Genomic DNA, 23,778 nt, shown 5'->3' on the forward strand with positions numbered 1-23,778 from the left:
TAAATGGACCACTTAAAATTTCATTCTTCCTGGCAGTCTGTCTTTATTGCTTAATATAGTTTTGGTGGGCTTGAACCTTTAATCTTGCTCATTGTTCACAGTGCTATGCTATTTCTTTTCTTCTAAGAATTCTTTCTAAAAATTATAAGTACAAGCTTTTAAGATTTTTGCATTCTTCTTTTGTTTGTCACTTCTTTTATTCCCCATAAAGATGAGAACCCAAAGGCAGTAAAACTGGGCACAGAACCCCCTGCTATCTTAATTATACCTTGAAACTATCTGCTAAAGTAAGGCCTACATTCTAACATAATCATGCCTGCCAGGCAGAAACTGGGCAGTTTGCCTTTTCACCTTGCTCTCTTTAAATGAGCCCACAAACCCCCCTTGATCAATCTGAGAACCCACAAGTAGTAGCTTTTGTTCCTTTTGCCTGTAAGAGGGAACATGTACATGCTGTCTGGGAATCAGTGTTAAACAGATGAATGTAGATTTGCAGCTAATACTGCTGTTGTATTGAAGAGGAAAGAGAAGATGGATGGTAAGAGACAGCAAAGTCCATGCACTCAGTCCATTGGTAAAGAAGGAAATTATGAGAATAAAGTTCTTTGTAGTCACACAGAATCTTTGTTTTTTAAAATTATTATATGGGATTCTGTGGTGATTAAATAGTTGATCATCCAACAGAGAAGAACAGAATTCTTTTACAAAAGATCAGGTATTTACTAGCACTGGTAATCTGCATCATGCATAACACACACTATACTGCTGAATGAAAATCTCTTCTGATGAAAGGGGAGTTGCAGCTCAGCGCTGGTGGGGAAAGTGACCTCATTGCGTCAAATGTGATTGTTTGCATCCCTGGGATACACACTGAGGTCCTTACTTACTTGATACTCAAACAGACATAATCTTGGAGCTGGTAGGAGTTTTTGCCAGGTGAGGAGTGCAGCCACAACGTGGGACAGTGGCATTTGTAGGCACCAAACACTTTTTCCAGCTGAGGATTTAAGAAGACTGAACTGTTGCCTCCTACAGTTATAGTAGAAAGCACTGTTCTTAGCACAGGTCTGTTTTGGGCCAGGAGTTCTGCTCCCATGGTGCCAAATGAAGCTATGCTATTCCAGCTAGAAAACCAGTGGCTTTTCATTAGTGTTTGGTGGGGAACAAGAATCCACCCTTGTAGAACTACCACTAAAACTGATTCCATTTACAAACCTACATGACACAGAAGAAGTGAAGAGAGGATTCTTGCTTCAGAAGAGGCTGTAGCTGCAAAAATTCTCCAACCATCTCCACTCTGGCAACCAGTTAAATGTGTAACACCTTCATTTTGGGACAAAGCTGTCCATATTATATAGGAAGAGTAAAACTCAACCTTGATGAACAAGTGATTGAACCTGCTATTTTATATGACAAGTGATACCAGTTTGGAAGAACCCATGATGCAGATTTACACCGACAGATCTGCAAAGCTGGCAGTCTCTTTGGAACCTGCTTTAGGGTTATTGTCTGAAAACCTAGGATTAAAGCAGCATCTCTGAGCTGTATGGTGCCTCAACTCTCTAACATATGTGATCTCAAAAGTAAATACAGATAGGAAAAATGTGTCTGGCACATGTGCACATCCAGAAATAAAATAGTGATGTAATCTCACTTAGTCTTAGATGAACATATTACACCACAATTACCCTGTTCATGCAGGGAAGTGGTACTAATGAACAAATTCACTAACTTAGAATGAAGTTACTGGATATTCAACCTTCCTGAAAAAGTCTTGCATACCCTCAGTGGTTTCAAGAAGCACTCTAAGTGTAATGTATTATGGCTATTATTTGAAAAGTGTTTCATTTTAGAAATTTACACCACGTCTTTTTTCTGGCCTTGCCATGTTGCTGTTGCAAGCGCAAACAGTACTAACCTATGTAGTTTAGGTGTTAGCACATCTCTGCTCACTATAAGCAAATGGTAGTTGCATGCTCCATTGCCCACGTGTAAGGGATATTTGCCAAACTACCTCAGCCATCTGGAGTAGAAGTAAGGGAACAAAGGAGTCATGGATTCGCCTGATACAGCTAAAAGTTCTCAACACTTTGTACAGCAGTTAAAGTGAAAAGGGAATTTGTTGTGGTTTATTGTAAAGTTAGTTACACTCATGTCACAGGGTTAAAAGGCTGACAGGATATGACATAAGACTTTTTTTAGCCTGCAAGTCTTAAGTACGTAAATAAATCTAAATAAACATGGGAACACCATAATCAGGTATTTAAAATACAAGTTTTAAATAATACTCATTTAGTTGCTTAACTAAGGATTTAGGGAAGCTCCAGGTTCAGCCTGTGTGTTTTATGCATTTCTTAGCACTGTGTATACTTGGCAGCACCCCATAATTTTATAAGAATGCAGGCAATAATTCATGGTGATCAAGCTGTGTTTATTTCCCATGAGCAAGTTCTTTTTCTTTTTCCCCTGGCTAAAATGAATGCAGAGCTTCAAGACTTCTAACAAGTGCTACCAACTTTCACCTGGAAAGGAGGCCTCTGTCAGGGAGAGCAACTCATTCAGAGATCAGCAGACAAACATAAAATCTCGAGGCTAACTGAATTTGAGTCAGAAGTAGTGCCTAGGTTCACAAAGAAAGTTAAACAGACCAGAAAGGGGCCAATTACCTTTCCAGAACTTGACGGGTCAGGCCAGGGCATTTTCTGTGCATGCACCAAGGTCCACCCTCCCCTCTCATCCCTTTGCACCCCAGAAGGAGTGCAAAGAGAGCTCTGCAGAAATGCTCCAGAGTCTGTGGCTGCTGGTTACTGACTGTCTGCAGGCAGGAATGTCCTCAGTAAGCTCCGAAACCCTTACATAGAACCTGACTATATAAATATACTGCAAAAGGAGGATCTGGACTACAAATAGCAAACTGTTGCTCTCAGGCTTTCTTACCACATTGCTGGCTGGAGCTCAGATGGCATGAGTCATCTCACTGACCTTAAATGCTTTCATCTTGTTTTAAATCTCAGTGCCCACATTTAGCTTCATACAGGCTCCAGCTCTCCATATAATCTCCGTAGAGTCCTTATGGTGGATGGACACAAACCAAAATGTACCAGCTGTGACTCAGCTGAGCTATTTCAAAAGTCTGTGTTCAGGTGAGATGAACTGTTCCTTGAAAACACTCCCATTTCCTGACTTTAGAGGGAGTCCACCTAAGATATCAGCTCTGAATGCCTTCTGATACAGTGCCTTGGCTCCAGTTTCTGCATCTTCCACTGCATAAATATGGGCTAGAGCAGACTTGGACTGAGAGGGTGACCAGATTTGGACTTTACCTCTCCAGAGGACTCAGGTGTTTGCTCAAGTCCATGTCTTATGGTATGTTTCTGGGCAAACAACATGGAGAGTGAGTAATGAGAAAACTGGACCAGACCCTTGGTTAATTGAATGTCTGACTATATCTGCGAGGTCTATGAATGAAATTTTTGCTCTGTGCCATACAAGCGGCCTCCTTTGCAGTGTAGCTGAAAGCAAATGATAAGAGCAGGAAGAAAGCATCCTTCAGAGGGCAAATGTGATATAAAAGGGCCACTTTAGCAAAAGTATCTCAGAGGCACTGAAATGTTCTGTAATCCCAGTGGGGCAGAGCCTCAGGCAACTGTCAGGACATTCAAGAAAAGGTGACTCACTTCAGTAAGGAAGGATGAGTGCTGGTCACCCATAAAGAGGTAAAGCAGAACTCATAGCTGAAACCATCAGTGGCTGTGCCATCACTCTCTTGGGTGGCCTGAGGCAAGTCCACCCCTTTGTGCCCCTGCCCCTTTGTTCTGAAAAGGAAGATGACCCCTCCTTTGGGAATCACTGCCAAGTCTGTTGATTCTGTATGACATTATAGCTCATTTGCTCCTAGCTGGCTGACTGAACTAGATGCAACAAATTGGATATTATCAGTGAAGTTCTGTCACTAAGCTTCTTCATTACAAAAAAGTGGAACCATCAGAATAAATGAAGGGATTACACTCAGGTCTCCAGCCAAAACTCAGAGACAGATTTTGGCTTTCATGTCTCTGTAAATTCACAAGTATTTTTGCTAGTACTTTGAAAGCAAAGGGAACAGAATCAGTTGACAAGCTCCTGTTGATCTGAATCTGTTCCAGAATCAAAATAAGAGAACTAGGTTTGAACATATGGAAATCTTAATCTTAACCATTTCCAAAGATTTGAAATAGTTTGAATTGAGCCTACAAATCAAAAAGACAGCAAAAGAAAACACTTTTCTCTGAACGTAATTACAGAACAACAAACTGATCATTGTCTCTTTGTTGTTGTTGTTTTTTTTTTCACTTGTCCTTACTGTATTCATTAATTGACAGAGAGATAGAACGAAGTACCAGGCCTCTGTTTCTAACAGCAATTCTGGCACAAAGTCCTGGTTGGGACGTACCTTGGGAGGGAGGTGATTTTGCCCCATTTCTCTATGCAGAAGCGCCGCAGGCCGTTGCTCCCTCGGAGAGCAGCAAAGCCCTCGTAGGGCACACTCGACGTTCCCGTGACGAACTGCAACAATCGCAGCCTCTGCTCGTTGTTGAACCTCTCCACGGCTGCCCAGAACCACCGGATCACTATGTGCCCATCATGGTAGCCTACACCAAGCAAGAGAAATAAAAATCACTCCCTCCTAACTGAGAAGAGCAACACTGAAAAATGTTCCATTAGCATGGGGCAGTAGATCTCCTACTGGAAAGATCCTGGCTTAACAACATATCTTGTTCTTCATGAGCAGTAGGTCCCAGCTTCCATTTTGTCCTGGCTGTGGATACTATAATATCACTAACTCATTTCAGACCCTGAAACTCAAATATCCACTTGAGATCCACTGGTCTCTCACAAATCTCTTGGCAAGGGGTTACACGCATGTGATATTAAAGACCAACAGCAATATGCCACACAGTGTGAGTCTTAACAAGCTAACAATTTCTGCTTCCCAAGTAAATTCTCTTTTGGACTGCAGTAGTGTTCGACATATGGAGAGGAGTTTGCTGCCACAAGTCCTTCCCTGGCAAACTTCCCACCTGAGGGGCTCCGAGCCTTGATTCGTGCCAGTGAGAGCCAGCATACACCAGGCTGAATTTGTTTCAAAACTTAGATATAAAAATGTAGCTGGAGAATAACACTAGGGACCAGCTGTGCTTGTGGTAAGCTGCATACTTCAAGGTAACCCAAAGGCTGGGCAGTGACCAGCAAAGACTGAAACCTTGTATTTCAGGGGAGGATATGTGAACCTCAGGAACTTTCCACTTGTGGCGCAGAAGTGGTGGATTTCACATTTTTCCATCATCCAAGACAGCCTGAATAAATCATTCTTTAAAGCAAAACCAGACCAAGCAGCAGAGAAGGGAAAAAAATCCAACTTGACATAGTTTAAGCTAAGGGAACAGTTAAACAAGATATGTACATTGTTGAAATGTAATTGGGAACTGTGAAATTCAGCTCCTGATTTTAGCTCCCTGCTAAAGCCAGGAGGACTTGTGGAACTACTTTCTGTGAGGCGAAGAGTTCAGTCACAGTCATCTTAGATGATTTGTAAATTTTAGATCTAATTGTGCAAATCCTTTTCAGTCCTTAATGGTCAAAACTCCTTCTAACTCTGCAGGAATTGAATAGATAAAATCTGGATAGACAAAGCAGAAGTAATTTCAGTCGTATAACACCACAACACCTGAGCTCTTACTTTTATTTTTTTTTTCAGGAGTTATTCTTCACAATAACTTCCTGGACAAAATAGGGCATTTTCCCTCAGGAAAGACAGAAAGAAAAGATGGAGCAAGACTTCCATGTTTTAGACTGAAACAGTCAAGATAGCAGAAAACATGAGCAGGCAGTTTACCTCCACGATACTCTGTGTTGTTCCGCCAGTCATTGAGATCTATTTCTGCAGTGCCAGCTATAACTAGCTCCAGTTCTCTGGCGTCAAAAACAGAGACAAGCCTGGAGTCTACAACCTGGAACAAAAACCACCTGTAAGCACAGTTCAGACTGGAAATGAAGCAAAGTCTTATAAACCTATGGTTCTGGTGGCCAGCTCTTTATCCTGACAAAGTTTGAATGTTTGCATTCACATGTTTGTGTATGATTAGGGAAGGGCAAGAATAGGGGACTACATGGGTTGGTCAGCAAAGCCACAGATTTTCACCCAGTCCTTGTAACAGTTCTGCCAGAAAGATGTTCTCAGATCCAGGTCTTCAGCAAAGAAAAACTGCAAAATCCAGGGACAGCAATGGAGCAGTATCCAGGAATACCATCAGCAAGCTTGGACTGCACCCATGGACTGACTTTACTGGAACAAATCCCTGAAGACACAATGTGTTCCATCAGATTCTCATCAAATCTTACAATTCTTCACAATCTTTCTTTGTCAGCGACCCCTAATCCTCACCCAAAATCGCAACATGGTAGAACAAAATTTGCAAATGCCTACTTCTCTCACTGTGTGAATGGAAAACAGTGTAGTTCTTAACTCTTGATCATAAGTAATGCTTTATCACATTCAGCAGACACATTTCTTTCCTTTTTCCTTTAATCCTAAACCCGCTATATCCAAGTTCTCTGTCTGTAGAGATCGAAGAGCTCTAATTCCTTGCTGTTTGTGTCTGTTTAGTTGCTCTCTAGGGTACCAATGAAGCATTTAACCAGGGTGCTACTCATTCAGGTGAAGGAGGGATGCCTGTGGAAGCATCACTTTGCCACTTACTTCGTAGAAGCCACGGACCAGGGCCTCTGTTTGCTGGACCACTCCTCGTTCCACTCGCCACTTTACCATTCTCTCGATGTACTCCTTTTTGTTCTTTTCCGTCACTGCTGTATTTGCCCCTCCAGACTTCAACTCTCTCTCTGTCACCTACAGAACAGAGATAAACAGTGGTGTAGGTTTGCATGGATCATGTTGTGTTTCAAACACGAGATCATCCAAGCCACAGAACAGGAAACAACAGGATGGAGAGGCAATCACAGTATTGGGATAGCAGACTGCTTTGCCAACTGGAAGGGATATCTACTTGTCTTTTAGGCAACAAGTGTTACCCTTCCCCAAGTGCTAGTAAAAGTGTTTACTCAGAAAGGCAAACAGCTAAAGAAAGTATCATAAAATGAGTACTCCCAATACACTACCTAAAACAAGACCTGTACAGCAACCCTGCACAGATAGTCACTGTGGGGTTCAGAGTTTTGTATCAGCCATCCAAACCTGAGAAGAGTTTATAGTGTAAATAACTTTTTCTTATTTTAAGCAAGAGCTGCACAATTTCTTTGCATTTTAATAGTTAATTTAGTTGGCTTCGGTTACTAAGGCTTGAGATTGAGAAGAGATTTAAGGAATCAATCTGGATCCTACCCAGCAAGCACATACGCCTCCTCCCATGTGACAGAAAATTGTATTTGTCTTTCAATTATTTTCACACTCAATGTAGTTGATTTAAAAGGAAGAATATGTTGCTCTTTTCTTCAGTTTTCTGCTGCTATAACAATGACATCCACCACAGACAGTAAATGAACTGTATGAATACATATTCATTACTAGTATTATTTATATTATTATCTATTTATTAGCCCAGCAGACAGCAAACAGCATAGGCAGTATTTAGGTCACCTTACTTGAGGGACCTATTGCAATATTATGAATTAGGAAACATTGACTGAGTCATCTAATCGGTAGCTTAGTTGAGAAACAGCAGGAACAAGTAAAGCTGGATGGAAGGAGTTAGGAATTCTTAGCTGGTTCAGGTTAAATTCCAAAACATAAATCATTGCATCACCATTATACAAGCAATGCTGCATTGTCCAGACAGCAGGGCTCTGGCCCAGCTACCATGCTGTATTCTTCAAGGCTGTGAGGCGTTAAGGTGTATCTGCCAATCCAAAGACTAAATGTTGTCTAGCTTTAAGCATGACCATAATTCCAGATGTTCAAAGTTTCCTGCAAGATTTCCCACAAACACCTAGAAAATTATTGATTTTTTAACTTCTCATTATCTGTATAAATTCAAATACTATTAATTATCTATGATTGGAGGCTAGCAGTCAAATAGCAATGTGTCCCTATTTTGGGGATTTTGTTCTTAGGGGCATTAACTGCAGCTGTGAGCTACAACTGAGAATCAGGGTTCAGACTAGCAAGAAGACATTTCAACCAATGTAGCTCATTCCTTTCACCTGATGGGAACAATTACCAGGGCTCAGAGACAGGCTGTATCCACAGAGAGCTCAGAGAAGGCCTGGAAGAACACTTTCTACTGGGTAAAAGCATGAGAAAGTACTTTGGGTCACAAGCAACTGACACATCTGTCTTATAAGTGAAATTCTCAAATTGTCATTCCCCCACCAGTAAAAATGTGTGATGCTTGATTTGACACTGTATCACTGCTGTTACAGGAGTGCTCTAGGTTCCAGTACACAAGAAGGCTGGAACTGACATGGAGTAAATTCTCCTTAAGAAAGGACCAAGAAAGAGGATTTGGCCTGAAAGCCTTAGAAGTTCAATACACATCAGAGATGAGACAAGAAAATGTTAAAGCAGCAGTGACTGGTCCATAATAAAGTCATTGTGGAAGCAGGACAGAAGGGCTGTAACCATCTACTGTACAGCTTCTCAAGGAGACCGTTTATTTCTTATTTTCCTTACCCAGCCCTTGAAATCCATCTTCCCAAATATTAGCGGAGCTCCCACTGTGAACTACACTTGCACATGTACCAAGGAAAGCAATGCTCAGATGGCATTTAAGTGGTTAGATACTCTTGGCATGGAAGAATTTCCAACTAGGATCCATCTGTGAGCATAAAATATGACTGAAATTCTTTGTTATTTTGCTGTCAGCACTTAGTAAATTTCAAGAGGAAAATCTTACTTTCACTTAGGACACTTGGATCCTGACAGTTGTAATTCACTCCTCATTATTAGTTCTAGCAAGGTCAGTGTCCAGTACATAGACAACAGCACCAAAAGGTACTAGACAACAGCATCAAAATCCAACCTTTAGCATTCTTTTGCTTTTATACCAAGTATCCACAACAGATTGTAATTTTTTTCTATTCTATTTGGAGCCATCTCTTATCTTCCACAACAGACTCCTATGTAACTGTTTTCTCTTTCTTTTGAGGAGAGTATAACAAGTAATTAGTGTGCTAAATGTTACCCTCAGATGCATCAGAGCAACTCAGTTCTTTTTCAACTTTGTAGTCTTCCCTTGTAAATACAAACTTGTCTCATCTGCCTTTGTGAATATGTCTGTATGTTTCTGTCTGCCTTTGTGTATTAGTCTCATGTAGCCATACCTTCCAGGGAAACCACTTTACTGTCAATTCAATGTCATGCAAACTCTCAGTTCCAAGTCCATGAAAACCTCCTGCATTTGAGTCTGTGGAAAAACAGTGTTAGTGCTCCTACAGATGCTTCCTACTTTAATTCTTCTGCCCCATCCTTTTCATCTACCCTTAACGCCACTCATCCTTTGTAACCTTTTGCTATACTCAGGCTAAATTCAGTTTATAATATACTCCCTGAAGCCTTGCTTGCTTTCTGTTACTTTAAACCTCATAGCTGAGCAGGGCTGGAATTCCTCCCCTCAGAAACTTCTCTAACTCTTCCCTAGTTCCCAGAACTACCCTAGCTTTGTGCAAACCCTCTAGGAAACTTAACTGTCAAGTGGTGAGAGCCATTCTCTGGATATTCTTGTGGATACACGGTTTGTGGTGATTGGGAATGGTGCTGCAGTTGAGCCTCATCCCTAATGGACTACAACAGTGTAGGGCCCGTGAACAGTATGGAAGGCAAAGAAACATGGAATGCTGATGTGTATTGACCAATCACAAAAGGGCAGTGAGGGCACACAGGTGTGATGCATGTAAGATAAAGGGTATAAAAGGTCATATTCCACCTGATTTCTCTGCTTCTTTTGACCCTGTGTATCTGTTCCTTACAAGGTATCTCCATCCCCTGAGATTCTGCAGAGCTTGGTGGGCTTGATTCTTCAGCCTCTCTAGTTTTCAGCATCACCTTGGAGATCCTTAATCATGGTCTGAATATTGTTTTGATTCCCTTCAAGACTTCCCAGAGACAGTTATAATTGAGCATGGTTTGCAACACCAAAGAGTACCAGGGCTTCAGTGCAACCCAAAGAATCCCACAGGAGCCATTTATTCTGATTGCCAGACTGCACTTAAGCCAGTGTTGCACCCTCCCCAAGGCTATAGTGATCAGCCAGGTTACAGAGAACTGTCTGACTAAGGTAGAGCTGAGCTGCAGAAAGCACAATAAAGGGACATACATACCAAGTTGTTAAATAGGTACAAGGTAAGTAAGAGACACAGGATCTAACAGGGAGATATTAGACAAAATAGTGGTAAGGATTGCCAGGTCCTACACCACCTGTAAAATGTTTTTTACCCCTCCTAACCCATCCTTTCAGTCACATCAGCTTGAAGTTACATTGCTTGCATTCACCAAATGCCACATCTGTGTGAACTACACCCTGGAGAGAAAAGCTGCACTCCAGAGAATTCCTCATGCTCATCAGAGTGTGGCTCAACAGGCCCGTAGGGGGGCTGGTATTGTATATTATACACCCTAAGAATAAACATCTGCATTGGAACAGGTGGCTTGAAAGAAACAGAAGGTAGGAGAAGAAAATGTAATTGAAAGGCTAAAGGATCTGTTCTGACAGAAAGATGTTCATCACGCTCAACTTTGTCAGCTTCAGATTTGCTTTTCAGATGTTTTGCATAGCTGTGCTCACCTGTCCAAACACCTCCTCGTTCACAGTGAAGGTTAGATCCAGGATATCTGTGATATTGTTATCCTTCATCCACTGCAAGCTCTGATGGAACTCTTCATCCAGGTACTCTAAGTCACTTAAATCACATGGCCTGATTGCAAGACAAGAAAAAATATATGGTCCTGTGACTACTGTCAGGATGATTTCCTACTAAGTGTGTGAACAAATTTACTGAAGATCCAACATAAAACTGAAGTTCATTTAGTTTTGTTAACATCAAAGGCTGTTTTACAGACCCTCTTGAAGCAGTTCTGCAACTGTTTGCTTTGCATAGCCGGCTCAGGGCCAAATCTGTTGGCTGCCTGCATTATTTGCTGTCAAAAGACACCCCTGGGGCTTGATTTTACGTGGATCTTCAGGATGCTCTGCACTTCGTAGCACACGTGTCCCTTCAGCCCCACTGTGCTGTGCCTGGCTGCTTCCATTATCTATCATCTGCCAGGTGAGCACACAGCACTGACACAGGGCAGAGCAGGCAGCCTAAATTTCTGCTAATAGGGAGCCATCCCTGTCTGCTGAAAGGTCAGATTTGTTAGGAGCAGCCTGGTTTCCAGCTCCCTAAAGGGGCAGTAAGGATGCAGGGAGAACCCTTGGTTTCAGCCTATTTTCAGATTAGATCAGGTACAATTTAGATATGAGTGCTTGTACCCCAGCAATAATAATGGTTTCTAAAAACCCAGCAAAGAATAACATGATAAAGAACTTGAAGGACTGTTAAGACAGGTATGTTTGCTGATTTGGAATCATCTTAATTGATGAACTGTTTCAGCTAAGCTTTATTCTGCTCTTTAGCATTTAACTGCAGTCTTCAATTAATATTTATAGGTTTTTTTATTGTTGCAAAAATTTTGTGTACCTTGTTTTACTTCAGTCTATTAATTAAAGAGGGACTGATTGTCAATCTAAATTGACCTGATAAACTTCAAATTGAAAGTAATGTATTCTTGGTAGCTTACACTTACTAAAATAAAAGACAAGAGAAGACCAAAAAATCATTCCCTGGTTATATCTACATGAACATTCTTAATTATCCCAAGTTATGTTTTAGAATGAAAAGCTACTCCACCAGTGAGGCATGACAAATGATGTATTTTTGCTTAATATAACCTCTGTCCTTTTTTCCTTATTGTTTTGTTTCATTCCATCAAGGATGTTTTTCAGTCTTCCACCTGGTTGAAGGTGAAATAACTTTTGAATAACTTTTCACCAGTAGTAAACTCTGGAGTTATGTGTCAGAACTTCCTGATGTGTGCTTCTAAATGTCACACTTATTTATTTTTGTCAACAGAGTATTTATGAATGGCAAAATGTGTTCATTTTCTATCTCAGAACAACAACCCAACAGCAGAAAGAACTTGAAGGTCAGTGTGCTGGAAGCAGCTCCCAGAGGGTCTGTGTCTCTGTAGGACTCCCTGTGGGATGCTGTTTGTGCATGGTTGTGGGGTTATACTCACAGCCTTAGCAGGGCTTTGTAGAAGGGCCTTGTGAAGAAAGCATCAAGAAGGTACTGATGGATGAGAGCCAGGCCAAGAATACGACCGCTGAACCTGAACCTGGGAAATAAAAATGTAGAGTTAATGAAGTGCAACTCAAGACTTCCAGTATAGAAACTTACACAGGTACTAACTGGGGCTTGTTTGTTTGTTTGTTTGTTTCTGAATTAGTTTTTCACATTTATTCCCTGATTTTTTTTTCTGAGCAGACACTAAATGCCACTCCTCCTATATCTGATCAATAATGGATTTCCTTGATGCACCTCCTGCTGTAGCCATACCTGCAGCTGGCATGTTATGTTCTCTCCTATGCCAAAGCAATGAACACTCACTTTCTGTGATCTCTTTTTCAATGTTCTGATGTACACTGACTACATCCAACACAGTACTTGGCCAAGGAAATATTATAATGCTCCACCTCATCAGAAAAAATGCTATCTCAAAAGAGCTGCAAAGGATGTTTGGAGACTCAGTATATCCAGTTTCTGACAAGCTACAACCCTGTCTGAGGTGGGGCTTTAAAGTACTTTAAAAGGGTAGTGAGTTGACCTGGTAGGGGAAAACTGTTTAAAATAGTTCAGCTGACTGTTGTGACCAAGAACACATTAAAATCAGCATCTAAAGTTCAGGCACACTGTTTCAGACCACTTTCTTAATTTTGCTGCTCAGCTGTTTTCAGTATTTACACACTGCTTTGTTTGTTTCTAAGAACAACCACCCCCAGCCTCACTACAAGTACACACACTCAAATAGCACCCTGCCCATTATAATCTGTGACTTGTGATGATAAACTGTTAAACTTTTCTTCCTATGATTTCTTCTATGACTTATTCTGTATTTTTTCATCAAACCTGTTTTTAAATCAATCATCTCAGACAGAAAACCACAAAACTGGTGCGAGTCCAGGTGAGTTTGATTTTGTAAGAACAACCCCCAACAGCTACTCAAAACTTGCTTATATGTAAGAAAGGAAAAAATCCATCAGCCCAAATGTGAGAACTGTGAGCTGACTGGTAACGCAGAAAAGCTTTACTGCACAAAAGATGAGAAACATATCAAAAAGTGTAGAAACCATTCGTTCCACTGACAGGAATCAGTGTAAAGACCTGTCCTGCACAAGAATGAAACATGAGTCTGATTGTATTAAAGGTGGCAAAGAATATCTGTTCAATCAACTGAATGCTCATGGGACAGAACAACAAGTGCTTAGTATGTCAAATGGGGCACAAAACAGCCTGCTGTGGGCCCAATTAGCATTTACATCACCACAGGAGCTGCCTCTGGGTCCCCTGAATCTGGGAAAGGTGCTTACGATATGCAGCTGACTGGCCACAGAAGAATGATTATATTACCCCTCACAGCTGTTTCCACAGCAGCAACAAAAGGCAGCTGTTGGCTCTCGTTAGGGCCTGCTTCACTTCACTTGTGCTCCAGTGCAGCGCTTCCAGCAGAAGGCAAGGAAACGAGGGGCAGCTGATACAATGAAAGCACAGTGGAAGCCAGACAGCTCAAACCCCAGAAATGCTGAACCTGTAATCCGTCACTTTTATAGCACCTCCAAGACCCATAATCAAGTCCGTTTGTCCTAAACAGCGCGTGTCCGCTTTTTTGGTTTTGTTCTTCACCCCCATCCATCCCCAGAGGTTTTGAAAGTGAGCACTGCATGAAAATGCTGGGGGTGTTCCTCACCAAGTGCTCACCCCACAGCTGTGTGGGACTGGGCAGACAGGAGCCGCCTGGAATAAAACAGAAGTGAACTGCCAGGAAAGATTTGGGAATGTGGCTGCTCCTAAGAAACTGATTGAATGTGTGAACAGCATCCCTTTTCTCCTTGCTGCTTGTTTTCTTCTGCATGGCTTTGAGGGCATTCCTGCAAAGCTGACATGAGTGGGCTGTGCACCTCACCAAGGTGTTTACAGCTAGGGGCACATGTTCCAGGGGCCATTAATGGAGAGCCTGATTTGAATCAGTGCCTTGTGGCAGAACTGCATCAAACCATCCCAAAGCCACAGGCAGCATTTCTGTGTGAAAGGTCCAAGCCTGGCACACCAGCCTAAGAACACATGGGATAAGTGAGATGAAATAATTAATAAAACATTGCCACTGCTGATGGCTATCAATACAATGGATAAAAAAGCTGTGCTGCAGACTGTATTCCCTCGCAGCTCTGTATCGCCCCAGAAGAACATGGTGCTGTGTGGCCAAGGCAAGTCAGCTCTCCAGCCCACAAACCCTTCTGCCCCTGCATAGAGCTTTGGTATCTCTGCAGAGATGTGCTACACTTGACTCTCTTCTGAAGAATGGTGTAGCAGAAGGTTCTCTGGCCCCTTGTCCCTGCTGGACAGGGCCTGGGACCAGACATGACACTTCTCCGATCCAGCACTGAGGAACATGGACCATGGTAAGTCAGCAGATACCTATCAACAGGAGCCATTTGCTGTCTTTCTCAGAGAACAAATACACAATTTATCTGTGTGTGGCTCCATTCAGTTCATCAAGCTGCCACTACACTCAGATAAGCAGAGCAGTCCCACTTAAAAAGTATCAAAACTTACAAAAGAGTAAGAAGAAACAAATTGCCCTCCTTAAAAAAGCCAGTTAAAACAAAGCCAGACTCTTGTGTTTATTTCTTCCTAAAAGATTTAGAGCACGGGTGAGATTAAGAGGTGGGTAAAAAAGTCCTTTCAGAACAAAACCAGTTTTCTTGACAGAATAAGCAGCACAAAGGTAAATCCTGGCTCGAGGGCACATACCTTCCTTAAGCCTAAATTACATTTATCTTTCCAAGGAAGTGTAAAATACTTGTTTGGTTTCTTTCTAGCAGAAAAGCTAGTTTGGGAGAGGTGGGGAATGCAGGGTCTTGCTCTGGCCTTTTCTTTCAACACCATTCCCTTTTGGAGACAATGATTGAGTCTGAGTAATGTGCTCCAGCGAGAGGGTAAATGCAGGAGGGAGTTAATGAACAGGAAATGGTGGAACGAGAGACAGAATTAATGAGCAGTGGAGCTGCTCTGGTTTGACTGCCTATTGACACTGTTCGTCCACTCAAAAAAGACATTGTGTGCACCTGCTTTCTGGCTTTTAACAGCACTTCTCTTTGACCCATTTGCAGAAATTTCCACTGTACCCAGCTAATTCCTTTTCCTTCTGGAGTCTTCAGGTGCCCCTGAAGGAGCCACAACAGCCCATTGCAAAATAACAGGCTCACTCCCCTGGATGGGACTCTGTGATTATTTACTGCATATTCATGTGCTCAGGGAGAGACAAATCCATGCTGTAGCAGCAACTAGGCAATACATTTTCCTCCCACTGCAGCTGAGTCACAGGAGATTTAAGTACTCTGGTCCTTATCATACAGCACCAGAGCAAGGCAGGACCCACAGTGACCCACAATTTGGTACAGGGCTCTCTCTCAATGGTTCAATGAATGGAGCTCTACTTTATATGACAGTTTTTCCTTGGATTCAGATGGATAACGATGGACCTTGAAAAGATTGTAATCTGTGCGTACAGAGGAAGAACGGTCTTTATCATTCTATTGGGAATGCCTTGGGAACCATGCCTTGTGGGCTCAATTAGGTATGGTGTAAGAAACTTCAACTCCTAAAAAGAGGATGCACCTGATGAAATAAAAAAGACTGAAAATCCTGCAAACCTTATATTACTCAAATACATCAGCTGCATTTAAATGTGCCCTTCTTGGTGCAGTAGCTTGTGAAAAAATATTCAAAGTAGGGCTTGAGAGATATAAATACAGCATGGTTCACATCAAATTTGAAAATATCACTTTCCTTTCACAAGACTTGCTTTCTGTAAGTGAAATTTACACATTCTGTTGCACCAGTTTTAAAACTCTTAACTGTTTAATCATGCAGATGAACTTTTGGCCACCTGAAAGACAAGCTGAACAAATGAGCCTACACTGTGGTTCAGGGTTTCCGTCCTTGGCAGCTCCTCTGAGGACAAATGATATTTGTCAGGTGGATCCACCTGGAGAGCCTATTAGTCCTTTCACAGCGGGAGAGACTGGATCTAATCTCAATCATTATTAGATACCAGAGATTCCAACAAGAGGAAAATATTTATAAAGGCACTGTCATGGGAAATACTTCACCTTGAGCATGCATCTCATTAGACAACAGAGAATTCAGTCATGAAACAAAAATTTGTAGGAAACTGAGCATCATGGATTCAAGAGGTTGTGGTACAGCTTGTTTAAAGCACTGTTAAAACTGCCATTGTTATGAAGACACTTGTGAACAACCTGAAGGTGAGAAACTGCTGATTAAAGGAATTAAAAATCAATTCTTATAGTCTAAAATTTTGTGATTTGATATGAAGGGGGACACAACACGCAGAGGAAGATGTACTGAATCTATGATTTCTGAATTTTGGTGTTATGACCAGCACTAGCACTTTTTAGAAAAAGAACTTCTTCTTTTAATGCATGAAAGTGGTAAGAATGTGTATTTTGCAAAAACAGTTGACCAGCAAGATGGTTAAAACAACTGTGCCTGGACTCATACATTAAGAATTTTAAGCAATGCTGGCAGTGTGTCAGGCACATGCTCCAGAGGTCTGTGTCTAGATGTTGGAAGTACACATCCTTGTGTTGGCTCAGTGCAGGACATGGCCCACATGTGCTACATGAGCTACACCTACAGAGAAATGATCTAGCAGAAGATCAGGTCACCTCTACAAAACCTTGTCAGTGGATCAAATCCACACCTCTGTCTATCAGCCCTCATTAACAAATGCCTTTCTTTAATTTGGTGTGCACATGTAACCCCTGCTCACTCAAATGAAAGAACATCGGAAGGGGCTAATGGGATGACACGAAGCATTCTTCTGTCAGGAAGGCTGAGCCACGCAGGCTGGGACAGCTCACGTGTTCTCTTTATCTGACTTGCATCTGCAAACTCTGCAGACTCCTCTTTGCCACCGTGTCATTTGGCCTCGTGGCAAATGTGCTCCGTGTGTCTGCAGGTTCAGAGGTGGATGCTGTGGCATTCCAGCACCATGGCTCTTCAGTTCAGTAATCTGATGACCTCATGTGTCATTAATATGAAAGGAATGGCTCTTACAAAGGCTGGAGACAGAAGTTCATGAAGTCTCAGCACATTAAAGAGAAAAGGTAAAATAACTCCTAAATTAGTCATAGAGGAGAATTCCAATGTAAGGAGTAACAGGAGAACTGTTGGCTCATCTTCTTTTCTTATATCCATCTCCAATATGAAGATTCCTTAGAGAGATCAAGATCTTAGAGAGACCAAGATACAGAGTTGGGTCACATTTGCACAGGATCTCCCAATGCTGCACTGACTCCAGTATCCAGCCACACTGTAATCCCGCATGAGAGCTTACACTAGATCCCTACAAGCTTCTTTTGAAGGAATGGTAATGACTCACCCCAACCAAGGTTTTGGTTTTACCTCCTATGCATTATGTTCTAAATACTGAAATGGATCTTATCTCATATATGGTCAAAATTCATTCCAGGTTTTCATTCCAGGTTGACAGAGTTTGTAAGGGGAAACTCCATACTTCCTCACTGTGAAACCACAGAAAATTCTGTCAGGTAAGCTTCATTTTCCAATCCATTTTTCAATTAAAACTTAAAGAAAACATTTAGGACTACTGACATGGAGCAACTGTGTGTGCAGATTTCCACCCTGGAAACCTTAAATAGTTAAGAATCCACAGGGATTGATTCCTGCTGCCCCAGCAAATGTGACTGGGATTTAATAGAGGATACATGCTACTCAGAACCAAGGCATTTCATTCAGGCATCAAAAGATCAAGAAGCATATTCCATGAGCCTCTCTTTGATAATCCTGTCTGCTTATTATGCCTATAAAACTTAGGAGTTTTATTGATATTTTCAAGGAAATTTGTTACACTCATTTAAGAAAGCACTAGCCTTTCTTAAGCAGCCCCTACTGTAAAGTGGAACAGTCCAGCAAACCTGCTTGGCAGTGTCATAAAATACAAAGACAGTGCTCAGAAAGGGTGAGAAATATAGGTGCATCACCCAAGAACTGAAATTAAATAAGAAAAGGATGAAAAATTATTTTCAGAAAGAAAAGAAAATTGGTACGAATAAAATTCCTTTACATTTGAAATACTGAACAGATAATTTTCTTTAGATGAAAAGAAGCCTTTCTTTAGATATTTTTAGTTTTGGTGGGCACCGGAGTTTCATATGATGAGTAACTTTATGTGAGTTAATCTCTCATTTCATTGCTAATTTGTGCATATATTTTCTGCTGCAAAAGGTCAGTACATTACTGGCACTTCAGTAAGTCCTACTTCCATTCTCTGGATCTATCTGCAAGTAGAACACATTTCTCACTACCAAGTAGTAGCCACATGAAAAAGAACTATTGCTTACATGTGATGGAAATGTGAGCTATCCATGTCCTCCTAAATCTCTGGAGCTCATGCATCCTAAATTAGCAACTAAACCTCAAACCATTCCTGAAGCCTAAATTACCAGCAACTGAAAAACAAAGAGATAATCCAAACCTTATTGCTCCTTTATTTAACCTAATCAGATCCTTCAAGTCTTTTCCTTGTCCCTAACCTAGCCATTTGTTCACTCAAAATAACTTTTCATCCTTCTTATATCCTGGCTATATCCACCACAAAAGAACTGACAGAAACGGTTAAAAGACTAATTGTGTAACAGAGAAGAAAGCATGAATTTATGGCATAAGCTGCAGGCTATTCTGCTTTATCCAGAAAAATGAGAGGCAAAGATAATGTAGATAAGGGAAATTCATAAAATCCCCTTGGGTTTCTCTTCAACACAATCCATCAGATGGTTCCTTTCCTCCGCACAGTAGCTCCAGATAAACGCTCACACGGACAAAGGGTTCCAGCTGCATTAGCTCAGCACTGCAGCCAAGTCAGGGAGCCCCACGCTGGAGCTGCTGGCACTGCCTTCTTGCACATCAGCTGAACTGCGCCAGAAGTTCTCACTGCAGGAGCAGGAATTCCTCTGCACGGGGCCATGGCAGGCACACCAGCCTCGGTGTCATGGGCTGTCTGAGCACCAGAGACACCAAGCGCTGGAAGCGGAGAGCTGATTTCCAGGTCTGCCTTTAAAATAGTAAGGAGATTAAAAATGAACATGGTCTCTCTCTGCAAAAAGAAATCTATGCTAGGTATCACTTTACCAGTAACAGGTTCCACGAATGCAGGGGTTTGGAGGAGGAGATGAGGAGTGTGGCAAGTGCTGAAGTGGCCATCCCTGCTTGCAGAGCCATCTCTCAGCCTCATGACCATGATGCACAGTCATCCTCCTGTGGGAGAACCCCTGCCAGAACACGGCAGCACGAGCACCACTAACCTCCATCAGCACCAGGTTGCCTTTAGCTTCTCTTGCTGGTACAAGGGATGAGACACACTGGCCTGGGACACTCTTGGCAAACTCCAAAAACTCCTCTGCCCAGCAGCTATGGGGGGATACACACCGAGGTATGAACTACTGGCTAGCAGACAACAAACCCCTACATTTTGTGATTCTCAGATCCTAGACTTTATTGCTGACTGGGAAATTTCAAAGCAGAGAGATCAACTTCCAGAGGAGATCAGTGCCAATATTTCACGTGAAAATTGACAAAACTTAAATACAAAAGTAGAATAACTTCTCTGAAGGTATCCAGAAAACAAGTGATAGAGACAGCAATGGAATCACAGTCCTCTGAGCCCCTTCTCCATTTTAGTTGTTTAGTCTATTTGACATTTTATATGTTTATCAGTTTATCATCAGTTCCTGATAGATCAGTTCAGTTTGATGCTTATGGGTTGTTATATTTCAAACAAGCAAAAGAACATTTTCATCAAAGACTTTGATTTCTCAGTCAAAGACTTTGGAAGAGTTGTTGGTGGGCACTTTACAAACCCATGAATTGGTGAAGTTTCAGACATCATATGACTTATGTTTGCTTTCCATAGCTTTGCCATGTGTTGAAACAAACTAGTCAAGCTACAGGGAAATCACAGATTTAGTCATCTGCCAGACATGAGGGTCATAAAAACACAAGCTGAATGACTGCACAATTTCCTTCAATGGCTAACTACAAACACTGCAGCCACAATAACTGACTTATTCTCAAAGGAGGCACATCCTTTCCAGCCTGTCTGGGGTATTTAAGCATGAGAGAGACTGCTCATCATAAAGTCCTGGTAAGCACCCAGGAATGTTTACCCTGCATGGTGAGAGGTGATGCAGATATCCTTGAGCTAACTGCAAACAGCTCACAGGCAGTGCAGAGCCCTCTGGACTTGCCACCCCTGTCCAAAGCCACACACTTGGGTCTGCACTGTGCTGCAACTCGGCTAAGGATGCCTGTCTCTCAGGATGAGGATCCTCAATTGAGTAATGTCAGAAATCTGTGTGCTGATATTCAGACATGCCATGAATTGCTGGGCAGTCTCTTACACGTCTTGTTTTGCAAATCATTGAATACTTCCAACTTTTATTAATATCACTGCAAACTGACCACTCTGATCATCTTCTGGGAACATGCAGAATAGCAGAACGTTTGCATTTGTGTTCTGAAGCCTAAGAAAATTTTTTTACTTTTCTTTACAAATCTTTCCAACACAATTAAATAATTCCAGTTTCTAGTCTGCCATTTTCTGGAATGGAAGAATAAGTCACAGTGTAAAAAGCTTCCTTCAATGAGACACGAGATATTGAATGTATACTTCTGTATTCTTGCTATCACATGAACTTTTCTCATATAGGGTGAACAGCTTAGGATTTTTCTCGTCCTCCATAACATTATTGGAATTTTGAAAAATGTTTTTATTCCAAGTCAGGGGAAACTGACAAACATTACCTTTCTCCATTTAATAACATACATATCAGATATAATTAAATCTTTAATATTCCCCTTTTCTGGAATTCAATGTAACACTAAGGTAACATACCGAAACCAAGAATAATTTTCAATGAACAAATGAAACTTCTAACTTTCAAAACATCCCAGGGAGAGGCTACAGAAACGGAAATGTCTTCTCTACTCAAAAATACCCAAAATGAATTTGGGTGATTTACTGAAAACAATATTGCTCTACAAGCAGTCTTTCTTTTGATGTATGAATTGTGTTGCTTACAAAAGAAGATTATCTTGGGAATTTCTGCACCTGCTTTAGATGACTTTTTTTACTTTACTGAAGTCTGAATAAAACGCAGTGAGAAGTAAGGAGGGGAATGATGACTGAGCAATACTTCATAGTGACAGCTCAGCCTTGCCATTCCAGTGGGGCTGGGACAGGAGATACGACAACATTCATCACTCCCGGGGAGTTTTTCACCACTACCAATACACAGACAATCACTGCCCATCCTGCTGCTTCCCTGCAGGCCCACGAGCTTGGGGACAGCCTGGATCTTACCCTTTTCTCCTCTGCCACATGCAAGGTGCAGACACTACAGAGATTTTCATGGGAAGCCTCCCTACCATGGGCAGATTTAATCTGCAGCATTGCAAAAGACTAAATGGCCCTAAGCAAGGGAAAAACCCATAAATATGACTTTTGTAAATACAGAACAAAACAGAACAGCCGCCTTCCCCTCAAACCAAACTCTAATTTGGAAGAAGTGCTAGAGAGACTCTGAGACTCAGGGAAGGGAAAAGGGGTAGAGACTGTGAGAGACATCTCTTCTTTCAACTCATAAAGCAACACCATTTTGATCCTCAAAAGATCTTGGAAAAAAATCTCTAGTAAGAGAGAGAAAGTCAAGAGTAAGGTAAATATAAAGCAGAACCTTTTTTAAAAGAAAAAATGGTTGCTGTACAAGCTCAGTTAGGAAGAATGTTTTTTTCTCCTTCATTTTTGGTTTGCCTTTAATCTTCCAATTCCTCCTGACCCTTAATAAATAATTAACCAGCTGTTGAGGCAGGCTGTATGTGATACAGTCATACATCAAACTTAATAGGAAAATCAAAGTTTACTTAAGTACAGGAGGCATTGAGAGAGATCACAGTACAGCAGCAAGAAGGCATTTCAGTAACATACCCTTTTCACACAGTGAAAAGGTCTTATAAATTATTTCAGCTGCACATTTATTTTAATATCATTCTTGTCCAGAAGATTTACAATAGTGCTTGAAAATTTCTCATGCAGACATAATTTATTTAAAATAAGATATTGCTAGTAATTAAAATTTATGGTCTAACATAACATTAAATGCTTTGGTTTTCTATGGTGCCTTTCATCTGAAAATTTCAAAGCAGTTCCAAGCAGTACTGTACATCAAACGGAATTCAAGTTGATTACATACTAGGAAATCTCTTCAGATGGAAACTGAGGCAACCAGGCAATCATCTAATTTCAAAAACAACTGGATGTAGCTTGATGCCTCACTCTGGGGTGCATTATCTGATTTTTTAGGGGATGATTTTTCAATGTTTAGCATAAACAGGCCCTTTCAAGACAGCTGCAAAATTGGTCTCCTAAACTAATTCCTTCCCCAAATGCAGACCCACACAAGTGGCCCTTTTAAGCCCAAAACCAGACTCAGTGTTTCTAACTCCCTGACTGAGCAGGTATTGGGCCCTATGTAGGTTGCCTGCCACAACAGCTGAAAAGTCAGAGAGATTCATGAGTAATTCAGACCACATATTCCCAAGAGCTCCCTTCAGTCTGTGGAGAGGAGTAATGGCTGTTTCCAGACCTCCTGCTTAGATGCTGTGACTACATTTCTCCACTGTTTCTATAAAGAGCCAGGGACTGTGCCTAAATCCATCCCATGAGCTGGTCTGCATTGGAATACAACTCATTAGCTCATAAGGCGATTTGTCACTTTCTTTAAAAACACCTGAATTGAAATAAGTCAATCTCTGTGTAGAAGGATTATCGGAGGTTTGTTTCCCATAGATCTGCCTCTGATGGCCCCACATTACCACACTGCAGTAGCTCCAGTTCCTCCTCCACATTTCTGCTAGCACTTTCCAGGCTTTGGAGTATCTCCAGTTTCTCCCTTCTGTCTCTCCTGAGCGTGCACAGCTCTGCCTCACATCCCCGAGCTACTGAGCAAGACAATGTGCCCGCTTTGCAGCTGTGCCTGGGATGGACCTGTCGGCTCACTCACGCTGCCTGGCCAGCTGTGAGGACAGACAGCACATGGCCAGCTGTGAGGACAGACAGCACACATCCCTGCTGAGCTCTCCCCCTGCCTCTCTGAGCCACTCTTCCGTGGATCTGTCCTTCTCACAGACACAAGTTTGACAAAGCTTTTAGGAAATTGTTATCTTCAAGGCATTTACCTTCCTGTCAGACAGGTCTTAAACTGATTAGGAATCTGTCTGATGGATAGGCAGGGCAATTGCACAAGGCACAACTCATAAGGAAACTGGGGTAAGAAAACCAACTAAGCTCTCTAAGGAGAAAAGACAGCCAAAGTTGCAACATTCTCAGTTCTCCTTGGGTTTATTATAACAAAAAAAAAGGAAAAA

At 41.6% G+C, this 23,778-nt stretch overlaps 1 protein-coding gene across 7 annotated transcripts in view; it reads right to left on the bottom strand.

Moving 5' to 3' along the window:
• The window catches only part of HECW1 (HECT, C2 and WW domain containing E3 ubiquitin protein ligase 1), a 252,223-nt gene that overhangs the window by 7,976 nt on the left and 220,469 nt on the right, over window positions 1-23,778 (bottom strand). For all 7 annotated transcript variants that reach the window (XM_064705015.1, XM_064705013.1, XM_064705011.1 and 4 more), the window contains 5 exons: window positions 12,269-12,367; window positions 10,776-10,905; window positions 6,740-6,886; window positions 5,876-5,990; window positions 4,433-4,631 (listed from right to left, as the gene is read on the bottom strand). In XM_064705015.1, the coding sequence (XP_064561085.1) occupies window positions 4,433-4,631; window positions 5,876-5,990; window positions 6,740-6,886; window positions 10,776-10,905; window positions 12,269-12,367 (690 nt within the window). The remainder of the gene's footprint in view (window positions 1-4,432; window positions 4,632-5,875; window positions 5,991-6,739; window positions 6,887-10,775; window positions 10,906-12,268; window positions 12,368-23,778) is intronic.

This window comes from Zonotrichia leucophrys, chromosome 2 (genome assembly GCF_028769735.1).
Source record: "Zonotrichia leucophrys gambelii isolate GWCS_2022_RI chromosome 2, RI_Zleu_2.0, whole genome shotgun sequence".
Taxonomy (NCBI): Eukaryota; Metazoa; Chordata; class Aves; order Passeriformes; family Passerellidae; genus Zonotrichia; species Zonotrichia leucophrys.